This window comes from Canis lupus, chromosome 13 (genome assembly GCF_003254725.2).
Source record: "Canis lupus dingo isolate Sandy chromosome 13, ASM325472v2, whole genome shotgun sequence".
Taxonomy (NCBI): Eukaryota; Metazoa; Chordata; class Mammalia; order Carnivora; family Canidae; genus Canis; species Canis lupus.
Genome location: NC_064255.1, coordinates 35,740,871 through 35,759,173, shown reverse-complemented (window position 1 = coordinate 35,759,173; position 18,303 = coordinate 35,740,871). Strand labels below are relative to the sequence as shown.

Here is an 18,303-nt window from a genome sequence, read left to right as displayed (position 1 = left end):
GTGTGCAACAGTCCCATGGTCCCCAGTGTTTATTGTTAGGTATCATCACTGATGCCTTATGTGTATCTCAAATGCACACTTTTTCTCTCTGATAGAGGATCAGGTGAATGTGCACTTAAAATCTCAAACACTGATTACTGTGCAAATACTTTTAGTGTAAGAAAAGACTATAGAGATTTTAAACTGTGTCTTTAATGGAGGGAGAGTATCATCCAGGAAGAAACTTGAAAGAAAAACCTTAAGGAAAAAAATAGGGTCAAAAGCAGTGTTAGAAAGAATATGAGACAGCAAAAACATGAGAAAGAATTCTCTGTCACTAAATCCTTAGAGATGGTGGCTGTGGTAGGCAGAATAATGTCCCCTGAAGAGATCCACATCCCAATGCAGAACCTGTGCATCTGTGACCTTCCATGGCAGAAGGGACTTTGAAGATGTGAGCGAGATTAAGATGACCTTAAGTTGGGGGAGACTGGGAGCCACAGACCTTTTCTGGCTGTGGTCAGAGGGAGAAGACTGCGGAGGAAGGGTTGGATGCAGTGCTGCTGGCTTTGACGATACACGGAGGGACCTCTAGCAGTGGAAGAAGCTAGCCTAGAGCTTCCAGAAAGCAGCACATCCCTGCCAACACCTTACCTTGATTTTAGCCCGGTGAGACCCCTTTCATACTTGTGAACTTACGGAACTTAGAAGTATACATTTATGTTCTATTAAGTCTGTAAGTGTGTGGTGGTTTGTTATAGCAGCAATAGGGAGCAAAGACACATAGGTGTGCTTTGTCTCGGAGGACTTTGGGGCTGACTTCTCGGTGAGTGCTGAACCAAAGGAAGGGATGAATTACTGTTGAAGAGCAGGATTTGGATTTCCATACCTTATTTGTGGTAACCGAATGACGGTAGGCTCCTCCTGTGCAGATGGGAGCAGAGGACAGTAAGAACTGTTGGTTTTCTTAAGGTGAAGAGCATCTGAAAGACAGAAAAATAACCAGTGGACATTTTAACAAACTGATCAGGAGTGATGATCATATTTCTAACAACTGGGAGGAAGTAAAGAAATGAGCATTGTAAACACACGTGATTGAGGTCTCTCTCATAGTAAAGAGACCTTGCCAGTCACTGTGAGAAGACATCTAGACACAGCAGATGTCTCTTGTGATCTTGTTGCCACCTGCCCCACAGACTGGCCACTCTTCGTGCATGTGTTCAGCATCACCTCTCTCCTTCTAGATTAAGGCTGTAGAGGATAAGGTTCTGTCTTATTCATCACATGTAGGCTAGATACACACGTATCTATTCACTGACCGGATGAGTGAATGGGCATTCATAAGTGAATGAGCATGAAGAAAAGGTTTGCAGGATTTCTTTCTACCAGTGGAAAGGTCATTTCTTCCCAGAGCATTGTCTAAAACATAAATGACCAAGTTAAACCAAGCAAAATCATAAAAAGAACTTTTAGGAACAAAATTACAGTGTCATCACAATAGTATATAATCAGGGAAATGTAAATTACAACAACAATGAAATGCCCCCCTCTTCTGTGGTCCATCACACAGATAAATACTTTAAGATGGATTTTATCCAGCATTGGCATGAGACGAAGGACAATCTCTAACATTATGTGCCAAATATAATTGGTATAGTTTCCCTGGTGGCCATATTTACCAAAATGTCAGATTTTTAACTAGCTTTTGACCCAGCATGTCTGTGTCTAAGCAGTGCTGCTGCATATGTGTTATGTCAGCTAGAAGCTTGTTCATAGCAGTATTGCTTGCATTTCCACTTCCCTTTCTCTGCCAGAGCAAGGAAGCCAACAAGAAAATAACTGTCCTCCCGTAGTGGAATGGCTCTAGACGCTGTGTGCTGTGTTCCTGATAAGATAGAAGCATGGTCCACACACTGCCTCGCATCTTTTCATCCTCAAGAAGAAATCTTTTCCTGTGACTATCGCATGTGAGAATTAATCAGGAAAATTATATATTTCTAAATTCAAGGATATGTAGATGGGTAAAGGGATATTTCAGAGTAGCTAAGTGTAGGTTTATATACTATAGAGTAGGATTGCTGTAGGACATTAAAGCCAGGATAAGAAATTTAAATTTAATTCAGCTGCTGTTAGTGGCATATTATAAATCCTTATCCTGTTATCTCCCTAGATACCCTTTTCTAAATGTACATATTCCAGAAATACTATGTGCACACATTTCCCTGTGGTAGCAATGTCAGGGTTTTTTTTTTTTTTTTTTTAAGTATGCATTCCTTACTAAATATTTAGTTCTCCAAGTTATTTTTTCAGTTTTGCAGACCAAATATGTATGTCCTGAGCATCAAATAGATAAGTCCTTGTATATTCATAATCTTGGCTTCCATTCAGATTGAGTCAGCAGTGAGATTTACAGGAGTTCTAGACAAATGGGACAGGACACATTATGGAAGCATAATGAAAACGCAGAACATAAAGGGAAATGTCTCTGTGTTCATTGCTTTTAATTTTTTAGTGGAAAGTGAAAGTTGCAAGCTTGATTAATTAGGAGGTCCTACAGATGGGAACTCTGTTTACTTTTATTTTTTAAAGATTTAAAAAAAATTTATTCATGAGAGAAACACACACAGAGAGAAGCAGAGACACAGGCAGAGGGAGAAGCAGGCTCCATGCAGGAGCCCGACATGGGGCTCGATCCCGGATCTCCGGGATCACGCCCTGGGCCAAAGGCAGACGCTCAACCACTGAGCCACCCAGGTGTCCATATTTTTTTTTTTTTAATTTTATTTATTAGAGACAGAGAGAGAGAGAGAGACAGGCAGAGGGAGAAGCAGAAGCAGGCTCCATGCAGGAAGCCTGATGTGGGACTCGATCCCAGGTCTCCAGGATCATGCTCTGGGCTGAAGGCGGCGCTAAACTGCTGAGCCACCGGGGCTGCTCTGGGAACTCTGTTTAACAAAACCAAACATGAGGTCATTCTGGTGTCTTCAGGTAGCGTGATCAAGAGAATGGACTAAAAATATATCTATCCCATTAGGAGCCTGCTTTTCCTCTGGGTTCCACAGCTCTGGACTAGGCCTCTGTACACTTGCCTCTCTGCAGGTGGGTACCTGTGTGCCCATTCCTTGAGAGGTCATGAAGATAACCTTTACTCAGGGTCATTAGGGAAGGCATCCAGAAAGGGTGGGATTTCTCCCAGATTGTTGATGGCACATACAGTAGTAAGAAATGGATTGTGCCCGAACGGTAGACCCTGCCAAGACAGACGGTTGGGTACAGATATAAATATGAACTGTGGCCCTAACAGGAGAGAGGTGGCTCTGGAATCTGTGCTAGCAGTGAGCTGCTGCAGAGTAAAGAGAAGATGTACTGAACCCAAGCTTCAGTGAGGGCAGCTGGTGTCGGTGTGCACTTGGTAGTGAATTGGCAGAGCTGGGACAGCAAGACAAAGCGCTTTTGTGGGAAGTTGAAAGAGGCGCCAGCTTCTGTCCTGTGCAGCTCAGGGATTTGTGTGTTGGCAAGGAGAAGTTGTAGAAGTTGCCTCTGAGAGAATTACTAGAAATGGATGTCCCTTCCCCTAGGCAGATCCCCCACCCCAGAGCACACAATGTGAAGACTAGAGGGTGGGCTGGGTTTTGGCTCCCGCTGCCCCTTGGCTGGATGCCCTTGGGTAGACACAACCTGCAGAGTCCTTCATGGTGGCCCAGTCAGAAATTCTGGGCCTTGAATCCCAAAGCCAGGAAGGACATTTATGCCTATTCTGTAGGTGGCACACATCCTTCCTGTCGCACAGAGAACTCCTCTGTTCTATGGAGTGGCCTTTGACTCCTCCAGCCCAGTCCTTTGTGCTTTCTTCCTGATACCATATTTACTCCCTCCCCTTCTACTCACCCATGCTTGATATACAACCTTTTCCTGGGATCCGGTACTCTGAAAGGGAGGCAGGCCACATGCAGGTGCCACATGATGCCTTCAGTGTGGACACAATGGGTCCTTGACAGGTTTTGCATATATATAGTACATGTTACTTATCTTTTCTCATGAGTGGGGATGGGAACATCCTTAATTGTATTACCAACAGCATCATGCCCTAATACAGAAATACTTAGTGTGTGTAGGAACTTTTAAGATGTGTCTTACATTACAAGTAGTAGTATTATACCTTCAGTCAATTGCTAATTTTTTTAAAAAGTGATGATTTTCTTTAGCAGTCATTTTCATGTTAGTATCAGCATCATTAAAAATTAACTTATGAATGGCCTGAGGGATTAAGAAAATTGCAGTGGATTGTGATTAGCACACCCTCTTGTAAGGGCAGCAGGTGGTCTCTGTTATATTCCCATGTGAGTCGTCCATATGTGCTGCCCATTTAGAAACATACGTACATGTGACTTCTGTAGCCATGCAGGTACAGGTCAAGATTCAGAGCTGCCCTAGTCCTAGGATAAGCTTCCATCTTTGTGCAGCAGCCTTCCCTGACTCCCTCCCTCAAAGGCCGCCTTCATCTCTGAACTCATGGGCACATGTCTTAGGAGCATTAGATTTGGGGGCTATTTTAGATTGCTGCATTGTAATCTATAGAGAGTACATAGCAAATTGGGTAGGCCCAACTGGAAGTAACTTCTCATATATCATTGATATTATCAGAAGCATGGCCTTCATAGTATGTTCCTAAGTATGTTTCTTAAGAAATGATATTAAGTTGCAGTCTGGTGTAGAACAATATGCTGTCCTGGGTTCAGAAAGTGGAAGCCCCTCCTCAGGTCTAGTTCTCATCAAGTGACACCCAGAGGGTGGCTGGAATGCTTTGTCAGGTTTTGGGGATGATGCAGAGGTATAGCTGGCAGAAATGTATTTTAAGTATCTATGCTTTGTTTATCACTAAAGAAAAGGGAAGAGCTTCTTTTTGTGTTTTTTTTTTCCAGAACTTTTCCTTGTTCATAAAAATAGTATTTGAGAAAAAGATTCCTGAGAAAAATTAAGTAATTTATTTAACTTGATACTCTTTTTACCAAAGATTTCTGATAACTAACTAAAAGAAATGAACATTGCATTAATTTTAGCCTACAATTTTTTTTTGTTTATAACAGTCATTTTTGTGGGGGGTATGTTTTAGGGCATCATTCAGAAGATAGTGGACAGTCACAAAGTAAAGCACGTGGCCTGCTATGGATTTCGCCTCAGTCACCTGCGGTCAGAGGAGGTTCACTGGCTCCATTTGGATATGGGTGTCTCCAATGTGAGGGAGAAGTATGAACTTGCACACCCACCAGAGGAGTGGAAGTAAGATTACATACCTACTTTGGTGTGACTCACCCTTGATTTGTTTTGCATATTAAATCACACACAAGAGGATGAATGTCTTTGCTTCATTTCATACTGATTGTAATTACGTCTCCTGTATAAATAAAATGGCTGGTAATGATTAACCAGTGATCTCTTCTAGACTTCAGTCTGTCTTTGTGGCACCAGCGACTCTGGACTGCTGGAGCTTGCGGTTGGGGTCTGTGGGGATGGCCTTTGGCTAGTCACACTTCTCTTGTCAGGACTACTTTGTGTCAACTTTGGCTCTAAGAGCTCAATTCCTGGTTCTTTTCCTTTCTGGCCTGTTAGCTTCCATTTGTGCAGCAGGCCTTCCTGAGCCCCGAGGAGACCACACCTGCTTATGTCACTAATGTGCAGCAAGGCCTGCCCCATCAGGCCTGGTAACCTCTGGCTCACCCAAAAAAGAGTGAGTGTGTATTTGATGTTAGGTAGCCACTCGTCTGACCTTACCAAATCTGAAACAATTCAAGGTGAATTAAAAGAGTTCTCTATAATTGTCCTCTCTCTGGTTCTCTCCGAATAATTGTTTCCACTGATAAACAGAGTAACATGTTAGCAGGAAACTACAAGTAAAACACTTCCATGTGAGAGAAGGTAGGCCCCTTGCACAGGTGCCCTTGTGTTTGTAGCTGCAGCCACAGAGACAGAGGCGCTGTGGACTCTCAGTGGTGGGCACTCTCAGTCCAGCTGCCTAAATTGATTAGAGGAGACGTTTGAAAAGAAAAACATGTGAAGGTTAATAAATCTCTAGTTGAATACAGCCTTGTCCTAGTTTACAAGAAATATATTTGTATTTTCAGGTTGATCAAACAGCTGGAACTGACTGAACTACTGGGATATTCCATGATGATGTAGTTTGGTTGGGTTACACCAATGGCTAGCAGAGGTTTGGCCTCAAGCTATTTAGCCAGTCAATCAAATAAGTGCTTAAAAGTTAAGAATATTGAAAAGTTAATTAAAAATACCTGCAGGTATGTTTATTCAACACACTTCTTTATTTACATGGACATGTCAGAGGCACACTTCACTATGACAGTCTCCCTGTTGCTCAGTAAAACGTTTGTTGAATGTAGACCTCTCAGTATACAAAGCTCTTAAGCCAACTTATTTTGCTTCATTTCAAGGAAACTTGAGCGGGCACTACCCTATTTTGTGGAGCCTGAACCCTCAGAAGTAGGACTGGGTGAGGTAGAACTTGGCCAAATGCAGGGCTGAGTCTGACGCTGACAGAGGGGGTGAACAGGACGCCTCTGTTGTCGTCACCACGGAGTGGGTCCACAGCCAGGTGCCAGGCCAGCTGTGTGCTCTTTATAGTCTGTACATTTGCAGTGTGTAAAATGTGTATGACACATAGCTCTCCCCAGTCTTATGAGGTAAGGTTGGAGGAAACGGGCAACAGACTTGATTTAAGTTCCTCTTACAGAGAGAACTCAGGACACAGCTTTGACTGGATTGTAGCTGACTCCATACTGCAGGCTTTTAAAATGAACATGCCCATCTCAGGAGGACTTCTGTAGTCTTAGCTCTGAGAGGAGCCTGGCGAGTAAGGTCAGTAAAGGTGTGTGGACAGTGGGGTGGAGGGGATGAGACAGAAAGTGGGGCTGGAGGCACGGGTGGTCCCTGTGGATGTTTCTGGGAGGGTCAGGCTTCATGCTGCCCCTCTGTGCATGCTGAAGGAGGTAGAACTTAAAGTGTCAGTAAGGAACAGGATGGTATTTTAAAAAAGAACCAAGTAGAATTGAAAAAGGATCAAACACAAGTTCTAGAAACCACTGGATGGATGAAACAGGAAATCAGATATATCTGAAAAATTAGTTAAGCAGAAATGTGGATCTGAGACAATTTGCCCAAAAGAAAGCACATAGAGGTCAACATGTGGAGGGTGTAAAAGCACATTGTGTAACATGAAGAATGAGAAAGTCAACCCATTTCTTGTAAGGGTTCTCAAAGAGAATAGAAAGAATGAAGAAAAGGAAATACTCCAAAGAAATAATGATTGAGAATTTCCTAGAAGTGGCGAATACCATGAGTACTTAGGTATAGGATTAACATAAAATCCCAAATAGGGTTAATGAAATAAATCTATACTTTGGTGGATTATAGTCAAATCATGTACAAAAGAAAAAGATGATGCTAAAAGCAACCAGGGAAAAATTCACAATTCTCCACAGTGGGAATATGTTCCAAGTGGTGAGAAAAAGTAATTGGCAACCTGTATTTGTTGTTCAGATTCAGTTACCATTCAGGAGCAGGTACTTTCCTCAGAGAGTTTACCACCAAAAGAAACTTCCACAAATATACTTTAGGAAAAGGAAAGTGATTTCTGAAGGAGGTTTCAGATTCAAGAAGGAATGCTAGGGAAAAAATTGGGTAGATAAAAAGAAGCATTGGGTCTAAAAACAAATAATGATTAGAATGGATTTTTCATATTAAAAAAACAGAACCCAAATAGTGGGTGCATGTCAGAAGACAGCTGCTCAGAATTAAAGTTGTCGCCCATCTTTTAAAATTATATATAAAAAAATTAAAAATAAATTGTATATTAGGACAGTCATGAAACATTAGAAATAGATTTTATAAGCTTAACAGGTAGGTGAATAGGTGTTGGGGAAATGCAGCAATCAGAAGGAGACAAGAAGTGGAGAAGGAAGGGATTGGAAGGCAGGACAAAGAGGAATCACAGACTAGACTTTGGAAATAAGCTCAAGCAGACTAACAGTAACTGGTCAGATTGTTAGGTGTGATTAAAAAATAGAGCCCAGCTATCTGTTTTTTTATGACAGGTATCTTAAACAGTGATGTTGAAGACATTCTTATGTGACTTACAGGAAGAAACATTTTACCTTAAGATGCAGTACACATGCACGTGTATGTATCTCGGAACTGTTTACATATGTAAGCATATGTACTTCACATACTCTACATATGTACTTCACAAAACCATACCCAGCCTCACTAGTACACTGAAGTCTAAACTTTTCATCCAGGGGCAATCAGTTCTGTTCAACTTCATTTAGATACATAGATGGTGGATGGATGGATAGATGGATGGACAGACAGATGGATAGAAGGATGGATGGATGGATGGATACAGAGAGGGATGGATGGATAGATGGATGGATGGTTGGATGGAGAGATGGACAGAGATGGATGGTGGGTGGGTGAATGGATGGGTGGATGGAGATGAATGGATGGATAGATGGATGATGAGTGGATGGAGATGGATGGTGGGTGGGTGGATGGGTGGATAGATAGGTGGATAGAAGGATGTATGTATACATATAGAAGGAGGGATAGATGGATGGATGGATAGATGGATGGTGAGTGGGTGAATGGATGGATAGAAAGATGGATCGATAGATGGATACATACAGAGGGAGGGATAGATGGTGGATGGATAGATGGATGGTGAGTGGGTGGATGGATGGATGGATGGATGGATAGAAGGTGAATGGATGAAGAGATGGATGGTAGGTGGGTGGATGGATGGATGGATAGAAGGTGAATGGATGAAGAGATGGATGGTAGGTGGGTGGATGGATGGACAAATGGATGGATACATACAGCAAGAGGGATGGATGGATAGATGGATGCTGGGTGGGTGGATGGATAGAAAGATGCAGGGGGGGGATGGCTGGATAGATAGAAACCATTTTCCTACCTACTAACCAGAGGAGGGGTGGAGGGGGGGCAAGGGGATTGGTCTTGCTTTATTAATATCCTATGAAAAAAGTTTCAAGACTTTTGAAACATATCTTAGGGATATGGAGGGTAACTATATGGTAATAAAAGGCTCATTTCACAAGAATTGATGAAGAATAGAAATAGATGGAACTATTTAACTTGTAAGTTCCTAAAGACATTTCTCAAAATATATAAAGCAAAATCAGTAATAAAAGAATAGAACTTATCTCTCCTAATAATTAAAAAGAAAACAAATAGTAAGTAAACAGTTTTTAAATTATGTTTTCCACTGTCCTTTTTAATGTGGAAATATAGAGTCCTGCACATGGCTAGTGTGTTCATCAATTTGAAAACACATTCCTAAATACTTGATGGTTCAAAGTAAAACTGCCGGTTTGCTGAGGGTCTGGCTGTGCTCCCTTGTTGTCCACCTCCCAGGGCTCTTCCCTTTCGCCCTCCAGTCCACCTCCTGTAGGAGCGAACGCTGTCAGTCATTTCTTACCTAATGACATTCTTCACTTCACCTCTTGCTTGCCCAGCTTTCCTACTTTACTGACCGTTCACTGTCTTCTCTTGCTTAGCACTAAAATTTGGGGCTGCTCCAGTGACCTCTTCCTCTTTCTTCTCTCTGTAGACCTGCCTTTGGCATAAAATCACACTTTAATTGGACAGACACAGGGAACCAATAAACCAGTTATTGCCTGACCCAGACAAAAATCCTAAGAGCTGGTGGCTTGGGGGAGCAGTAGTAGGAGTGAGAAGTAGTTGTACAAAGATTTTTTTAAAAGGTAGAGCTCATAGGATTTGCTGAAGAGTCTAAAAATATATACATCCAATGAAATATGTCAGACGTTCCTGTAGAAGCTTCCAGCGTTCCTCATCATCCCCGAAGCCAACTGCAGAGCTGCTGATCTTCCATCTCTTAGCCCCATCTCCTCTTGCTCTTACCCTCCTTCCATTGATGTTGAACCCTCCTTCCTGCGCTCCAGCAGCTTGCACTCTTTGACGTCTCCATGTTCTTTCAAAGCTACCAGATCAGGATCTAATTTGATAGGATCTTCTCTGCTTTCAGCTTTCTTGCTTGGTCGATGGTACAGACTTTTATTGTTGAGAACTTTCCACTTGCTCCACCCTAACCATATGGTTCTCTTATTGGTTCTCGAACAAGCCAAGTATATTGCACCTTGGGGTCCTTGTACTTGCTGGGACTCTGGTAGCTGTGCCCCCTCTGCTGTGTCCAGCATGGCTTGGACTCCCCATCATTTAGGGCAGGCACTCCACTGTCACCTCTTCTGTGGTCTTCTCCCACTGTTCTATCTGTAGGGCTCACTGCCTACCCACCTGATGACTCCCTCAGGGACTTGGTCTTATTCCCTGCTGTGTTACTGGTTTCTGGTTTGTTGTGCCTGGTACATAGTAGGCACCCAGTAAAAACTTAAGTGAAAACTGAATTAGCGTCAGTGAAAGTGTAAATTAAGCCAAGAAGCAAAACACTATGATGGAATAATAACTTCTATTCCACTAGGGATGAACACCTGTAGTTTATGTTAATAACAGTGTTTCACACTAACATGTTGCTTACTATGTGGCAGACATTGTGCTTGCTTTATCAAAATGAATTCTTACCATAGTCTCATCAAGTGGGTGGATACTCACCTTTTAGCCATTTTACTTGTGAGAGACCTCAAGATAGACAAATGGATGGGTGGAGGGTAGAAAGTGGAGTCTATGTGCTCAACTCATTCCTCTTTCCTCCTGTGTAAATACAAGAAATGGAAGCATCTTCCAGCAGGCATCTTCTTAGTTCATAAGTGGTTTGTGAGGGCAGCTGCACTCCTGGCTTTAGTTTTGAGAACTAAGATCTTATTCAAATGGAAGTGCCAGGACTCATCAGAATAATTGGATGTTAATTTCCATTCTCAGGTTTTTGAACATGGGGGTGTGTGTGTGTGTGTGTGTGTGCGCTATCTGCTATAGGATCTGTTCATACTGACCAATAATCCTGAGCTAGAAGCTTGCTTACCTGAGTCCTCAGCTCTTCAAACACCTCTGTAAGCTAGTTTGCAGCACACAGTGTGATTGTAACTATGTCAGGCAGCATGACCTTACAGAGGTGTCATTCTTGCCACTGGGGAAAGGAAGGGCTGGTTTGATAAATGGCTGTCCTTGTGGGAAGAATAACAAAAAAGTTAGATCCTAAAAAATAAAAATAAAAAAAAATAAAAAAATAAAAGTTAGATCCTACCTCAAATAATACACAGAAACCCACTTGAGGTGGATCAGGTGAGAAAAAGTTTAATGGAAAATATAGTTGAATGTGTCTCTGGTCCTGGAGTAGGAAGATTTAGTCCCCCAAAATGTTCACTGTAAAAGGAAAGAATAGCAGGTTTGAGTTCATTAGAATTAAGAACTTCTGTATATCAAAAGGTGTATTTTTAAAAGTGGAAAAGCAAGTTGCAACTGAGATATTTGCAACATCTATAATGAACAGAAGATGGTGCTAAGAGTTCTTCTGATATGAAAATTGCAGACAACTCAGTAAGTGGGCCAGAGACAGGAAGGTATTGTCATAAAAGAGAAAACAAGTTTGACCAGTAATCATAGGCAGACACTGTCAGCCTCAGTAGCTATCAGGGAGATGGGAATCTAGACCATAAGATCCGTCTTCTACTCCCTGGTTCGCAAAAAGTAAATTGTCGGCAGTATTGGTAGCTGGAGAGGTGAGGGATCAGACGGGGTGTTGCCTACACTGCTGGTGGTGAGAAGGTAAATGGGTAAATCTATTTGGTGAACAGCTTGAAAATCGAGGCATTATACACTCTTCTACAATCCTGCAGTTCCACTTCAGATTTGTCCTTGAGAGACTCTTAGGTTTCTGTACCAGGCTAGAGATGCAAGAATATTATACACAAGTCAAAATGATTGAACTGTAGTGATGTGCAGCGGTGGGGGTGAATCTTAGCTACGTAAGCTCATGTGACAAAATGGAGTCTCCCAGGATGGTGGTATGAATACACTAAGTACCACTGAACTGTGCACTCTATAATGTTAATTTTTTGTTATGTGAATTTTACCTCCATTAAAAAAAAAAAAGTAGTCTCAGAAGATGATATAATGTCAAACTTTTATAAAGTGAAGAAAAAACCCTAAAAGGATGCTGGGAACATATTAGTTGGGTAAGACAGTATGGCTCGTATAGGTAAAGGACCAGAGGGAAATCATTCAGAGCCTCTGCAGGAGGAGCAGCCTGCCCCCCAGTCTCCATCAGGCCCCCAGGGGTGTGTGCGGAGCCCTCAGGTTCTGATGCAGGCTCGGAAAGCCAGGCCCTTAGGAGACACATGCCCCACTGCCTGCCTGGCCAGCCACCATACCATCCTAATCGATACTATGGCAGGCGGTGTCCTGCAGCTCCGAGAGGTTTCTATCAGATTTCAACTTTAAAGTGAAATCTTTCTAGTGAACCAAATTTTGGTAATTAAATTTCGCTTATCTGAGTCAACCTATGTGGAGTGGTGTGTTTGGCTTGCAGGTGGGTTAGTCAGATGTAGACTGTCAGAGCTGTGAGGGAAATGGCCCAGTCCTTTCTGATGTTGAATCCAGGGCTTGGAGGGCCAGGCCTGAGAGATGGCTCTCAGCCTTTGAGAAAGGATTGTGGGGCTTTGCAAGTGAAGAACCTCCTCATTGTTACTAAGACGTGGTTCCCACCCCCCTGCTTCTTGCTGTTCTCTCACTGTCCTGCAGCAGCCCCTGGCTTTGCGAGGACACAGCTGTTTTCAGACCTCAGCAGGAGAAAAAGTCTTTCATAGAGAGGAAAGGTGTGCCATTTTTCAAAGATGGTAAATGAAAATGAATAATGATCGTTTCGGAAGCTTTCGATTATTTTTGATAGTTTCCTATGTTGCCTTGAACTGGCACTGCCTCTACATGTGCCTTCATTTAAAAGCAAGTCTTCCATTGTAATCCTGCATTCAACAAGAGATCTTTCAGGGGTGTAAAGCAGAAAGACAACAAATAGAGGAGCGCTCTCACATTTGGAGATGAAACCTTTAAAATGAGGATGGACTTTTAATTTGCTGGTCTGTTAATTAAACATTTACTGGATGCTTCTGCCTCAGACGTGAGGAGCGGGAAGATAGGTGAGTTTCCAACAGTTTCTGGCAAGGCTGTCTGGCTGTGGACTGACTCTGGCCAGGCTGGTTGAAGAGTAGCTCTACTGGGTGTTGTGACCATGGTTATGGAACAATCTAGTCTGTGCCCATGGAGATTTCTTTTTATTCTCTGTATGTGTCAAAAGTTGCAAGAATAGTACACAGAAGCCCTGTTTATCCTTCACCTAGCTTCCCTAAAATGTTCAAACTTTCATAAACATGGTACAGTAATTGAAACCAGGAACTTACATTGATACAGGATTGTTAACTGATGTACAGATGTTATACACATTTCCGCAGTCGTCCCGCTTAACATCCGTTCCCGCTCCAGGGTACCATGTGGCTCTTCACTGTGTCCTTAAGTCTTTGCTAATCTGAGACAGTTCCTCAGTCTGTTTATGTCCATCATAACCTTGACACTTTGGAAGAATACTGGCTGCTTGTTTTACCATGTCTTTCAATTTGGGTTGGTCTGGGTTTGTTTTCATGGTTATATTGAGGTTATGTGTTGTTGGCAAGAATACTACAGCCAAACTGTTGAACCCATCACAGTGCATCTTATTGGGAAGTCTGTAATGACGGTGTGACTCCGTTTTACAGATGTTTTTAACTTGGATCATTTGGTTTAAGGTGGTGGCCAGGTTTCTCCACTGTAGAGTTACTGTTTTCTCCTTTGTAATTAAGAAATACCTGCCTTGGGGGGGAGGGATATATTGAGACCTTGTAGATATTCCTGCTTCTCATCGTATTTTCACCTACTAATCTCTGTACCATTGATGATTCTTTCTTACAGCTATTACTGCTATAATTTTTGCCTAATGATGAATTTCTTTTTCCATTCTTTTGAGGATTTTTAAGTGAAGTCTGTTGTAAGAAGGAGCAGTCCATACTATGTTATTTGTAAGGCCCATCAAGAAACAATACCTGCGTTGTTTCTGGAAATTGTACTTTATTTCACTACACACAGATTGGCTACCTGATCCTTCTCCGTATCAGGGTTAACAGGTTCTTTGTCCAAACACTTCCTACTCCTTTCTGCTGTTAGTTGGTTAGCTTTTGGGTATCTTGGTGCTCGTTGTTGGTGAGACTGAAGGGGTTAGTGTCGGTGGCCTTAATAGGAAGTTACTACTTAGGAGAAGCACAAGAATTATTTTATTTGGAGTATGTTATATTTAGCTGCTATTCAGAAATCCATGGAATGGCATATAGCAGAATAGTGGAAATGTGTTTCAAGATGAGGCCAGGCTCTTAGAAGAGTAGCACAAGGGTAAGGAGGATGGTGACTTTCATGGAAGAGGGGGGAGTGGGGATGTCAGTACTCATGGGCTGTGGGTGTTGGCTGCTGTGGTTTAAGGACTGAGCCAGGGTGATGGAAGGTGATTAAATCAGGCGACCTTGGGCAGTTTAGCAGTGCTATTGGGGACATACACTAGATTGTACGGATTGAAGCAGGGACCAGAATCCTTCTCATGATTGAAAAGCTTGCCTGCTTGCACACAAGATCAGTTCCTCTTCCCCTGTTTCTGACCCATAGCATCTCTTAGTTTCATTCTTCTTTGCAGCATTCGTGCATGTGCTTGCAGAGGGATCCGTGTCTGCCTCTTTATCACCTGTAAGACCTGGGGCCACTTACCCAATTCCCTGAAACAATTTCCCCCGTCAGCGAAAACAGGGTGAGATATTACCCTCCTCATTACTTCTCAGCCAGGGCACTGCACTCGCCTCCGGCCCTCCTGCTTCTCCCACAGGCCCTGTTTTCTGTCCTACACACTGTCGCCTTCCTAGTCTAAGAAGTGTACATCTTGCGATGACACTGCCATGCTCACAGTGCTCCAAGCCCTGTAGTCGTGACGTGCAGGGGCCTCTGGGATTTGCCACCTCCCGATCTCTCTCTCTCCCTGCAGTCCTTCCACTCAGTGCTTGCGCTCAGTGGGCTTGAGCTGCATTTACCTTCTCACTTCTCCTTTAGCCTCAGGACCGTCATGCATTCTCTTCCACCAGTTTAGAACTCTTGTCCATGCACATGATGGCGTCATGACTCCTTTCCTCCCCTCAGATCTTCATTCAGATTCCACTGAATCAGAGTGTCCTTCACTGGGTACCCTGCACAAAATAATACTTCATCACTTATCATGCCCCATTACCTTGCTTCTTTGTCTTTATCGCATTTCCTGCCACCTCATAGATATTTGTGTATTTGCTGTCTGACTCTCACCACAAGTTGTATAGAAACTAACGAAGGCCAGCTCTTGGCCTGTTCTATTCACTGGTGTCTTCCCAGCCCCTGGAGCCCTGCCTAGGATGGAATTGGTGCTGGAAATTAGTATCTGTAGAGTAACTACTAATGTAGTAAGAAGCCGTGGAGCCCACAACAATTGTGTGCCAGTGAGTGTGCTTGGTGTTCTGCGCTCGCTCATTCATTGATTTCCACTAAGGACTTTGTGAAGACACCAAGGCAGAGGCGATGGCAGACTGTGGATGGCCATGGAGCCAGAGGCCACAGGAAGAAGCCTTCCTGCTTCTGTCAGGGCCATTGCTGACTACAAGGAGGCTGTAGTCACGTGCTTATCCCCATCTCTTCCAGGACCTGAGTAGTCATGAAGTGTCCGTTGAGGCCATTGTCAGCATCATCAGGGTGCTGGCTGGTCGCAGCAAGGATGTGCAGCCAGGCGCCCAGTGTTTGGTTTGAGGTCTGTTTCCTTATCGTTACGTGCGATAGTGTCCATAGCAAAAGCTTCCTGTGTCCTGTTTGATCCCAAATGTGCAGCCTTGGGACCAATTGCTGCTTCTTGCAGAGCACCATCTTCCTAGTCTGCTACATGTGAATCACTCCACTTCTGTTCTCTGGCTTAGGAGAAATAGTGCATGTAAAGTGCCTGGTAAGTCCTCAGTTCAGAATAAATGAACTCCAGCGTGCTTCTACAAATGACTGCCCCACAGAGATAATCTGTGATAAGTTATTGACCTCGTTCTGAAAGTGGAAGTAGAAGGGAACCTAATCATTTGGCAATTATGTGTTTTAATAAAGATGGACACTTAAAAATCTTCGCAGAACTTGTGTGTGTTTCTTGGATTTTTTCCACCTTTAGCTGAACCAAAAAGAATTGTATTTACTACTTTGTTTACATGTCTTCCTTGTGAGCCTATTACATTTTTGTAAACATCAGTTAGTAAAACTTCAGAAAAAAAATAGATCTTCCTATAACCTTTGGGTAGGCAAATATTTTATAAATAAGACACTAAAAGAATTTTCTAAAAAGGAAAAGAATAGAGCTGCATAATATTATGAACTCTTTTCCTGAAAAAATAACATTAAAAACATTTTTAAAATATATTTTTTTAAAGATACCATTAAGAAAGTGAAAGGCAAGCCTTGCGGTAGCAGAAGATAGGAGTCTAATGATGGCCTCACACCCTGACCATGTGAGGAATGCCTACAGGTCAACTGGGGCTTGGGGAGGGGAGATCAACAACCCTTTAGAAAAAACAGATATTTCACAAAAGATTTCCAGAATGGCCAGTCATGAGATGAGAGTGTTCCCAGTCTCATCATCCATCAGGAAGTGCCAATCCAGTCCTTTTGACACAGTGCGGTAAATATCAGTGACTAGAAAGAAAGAGAAATGCTGGGCAGAGGTGAGGGTGGAGAGGATCCAGAACACCCCATGGTGGGGGGACTTTGAACTGGTGTGGCTTCTTCGGCTCATTGATGAAGCATCTGCTAAAGCAGGTGTGTGTGTGTGTTGTGTTCTGTTCTAGTCTGAGCCTCTGTGCCCAACAGAAGTGTTCACCAAAAGACCTGCACAGGAGAAGAGAGATACAGAGAGAGAGCCTTCTGGTGAAAATATTTGTTTCGACTACTCTGGAAGCGTGGCTTCCTGAACAATTATTTTATGCTTAGAGGAAGAAGAATGTTTATAGCAGTATCTACATAACAACCAAAACCCAGGAATAACATTAATGGCCCCTAGTAGTGATGTTGTATATTATGCAGTGCAGCATCACCCTCTACGTGCAACCATCAGCTACCAGATAGGCTGAATCTCACAAGCATGTCTGTGACTGAACAAAAGCCAGGCATGAAAGAGTACATTCTGTGTGATTCCATGCACATCAGGTCAGCCGTCAGGCGAAGGGTGAGGAGGTGCTGCGCCTGCCCTGTGGTGGACAGTGAGTGCGAGGACTGGGTGCCTTCTGGGCTTCTTTCCTGCTCTGTCTCCCTGCTGGATCATTGAGCTCTAGACACTGAAACTTTGTGCTGAAAAGTTTGAAAATTTATGTTGAAAAACTGATTGTATTTTAGCTTATTTTTTCAGTGGTATTTCAGAATAATTGGTTATGCCATATTTACGATAATGCTGTAATTGTAGACTGTGAATTGAGAAAATTATTTATTTCTAATTGTTCTATTTTTGTGAATTATTTTTTAGATACGAATTGAGAATTCGTTATTTGCCAAAAGGATTTCTAAACCAGTTTACTGAAGACAAGCCAACTCTGAATTTCTTCTATCAACAGGTATAGGAGGGTGCCTTAATATACTTTTTTCTTTGTTTCTTTGAATCCTGCTTACTGCATGGTTTTATTTTAGAATTAGATTAAACCTAACATTTAGGAGAATGTAGATCTGTCACAGTATGGCAGTGAGAGACCTCTAACCAATGAGAAATTTTGAATTTTTGACACTGTGAATTTTTGTATGCTTGGGCAAATCTTAAAAGATACTTCTTTTATGGGGAGACAGAAATCCTAAGTGACACAACCATTGGTTTATCTTTAATTCAAGTATAATTGCTATGCCCGAATATCAATAGATTGGTCAGATAGCGAATTTATTGTCAGAGCCAACTAATACTTATATAATCTCAAGAGCACTATGCATAATAAAGCTAGAATTGACTTAGTTTTTTACACTAACGTGCATTTTACCCCTTAAAATATTAGTTAGGCAGTAAACATGTGTCATAAATGAACCAATACAATTTTATGGCCATATCCACTTGGCTTGTTGATTTTATTTATTTATTTATTTATTTATTTATTTATTTATTTATTAATTAATTATTATTATTTTTTGGCTTGTTAATTTTCATGAAGAGTGCCAGAAAAACAGGTCTGATGAATAGCTGACATTTGCACGCATGTTCTGCGGCCAAATGCACTTGGTAAT

The 18,303-nt window shown here is 42.3% G+C and overlaps 1 protein-coding gene across 17 annotated transcripts in view; it reads left to right on the top strand.

The window, feature by feature from the left end:
• PTK2 (protein tyrosine kinase 2) overlaps positions 1-18,303 on the top strand; it is a 266,474-nt gene that overhangs the window by 93,599 nt on the left and 154,572 nt on the right. For 16 of the 17 annotated variants that reach the window (XM_049093133.1, XM_049093131.1, XM_049093130.1 and 13 more), the window contains 2 exons: positions 5,093-5,259; positions 17,564-17,651. In XM_049093133.1, the coding sequence (XP_048949090.1) occupies positions 5,093-5,259; positions 17,564-17,651 (255 nt within the window). The remainder of the gene's footprint in view (positions 1-5,092; positions 5,260-17,563; positions 17,652-18,303) is intronic. The other variant, XM_049093135.1, reaches the window with a different exon arrangement.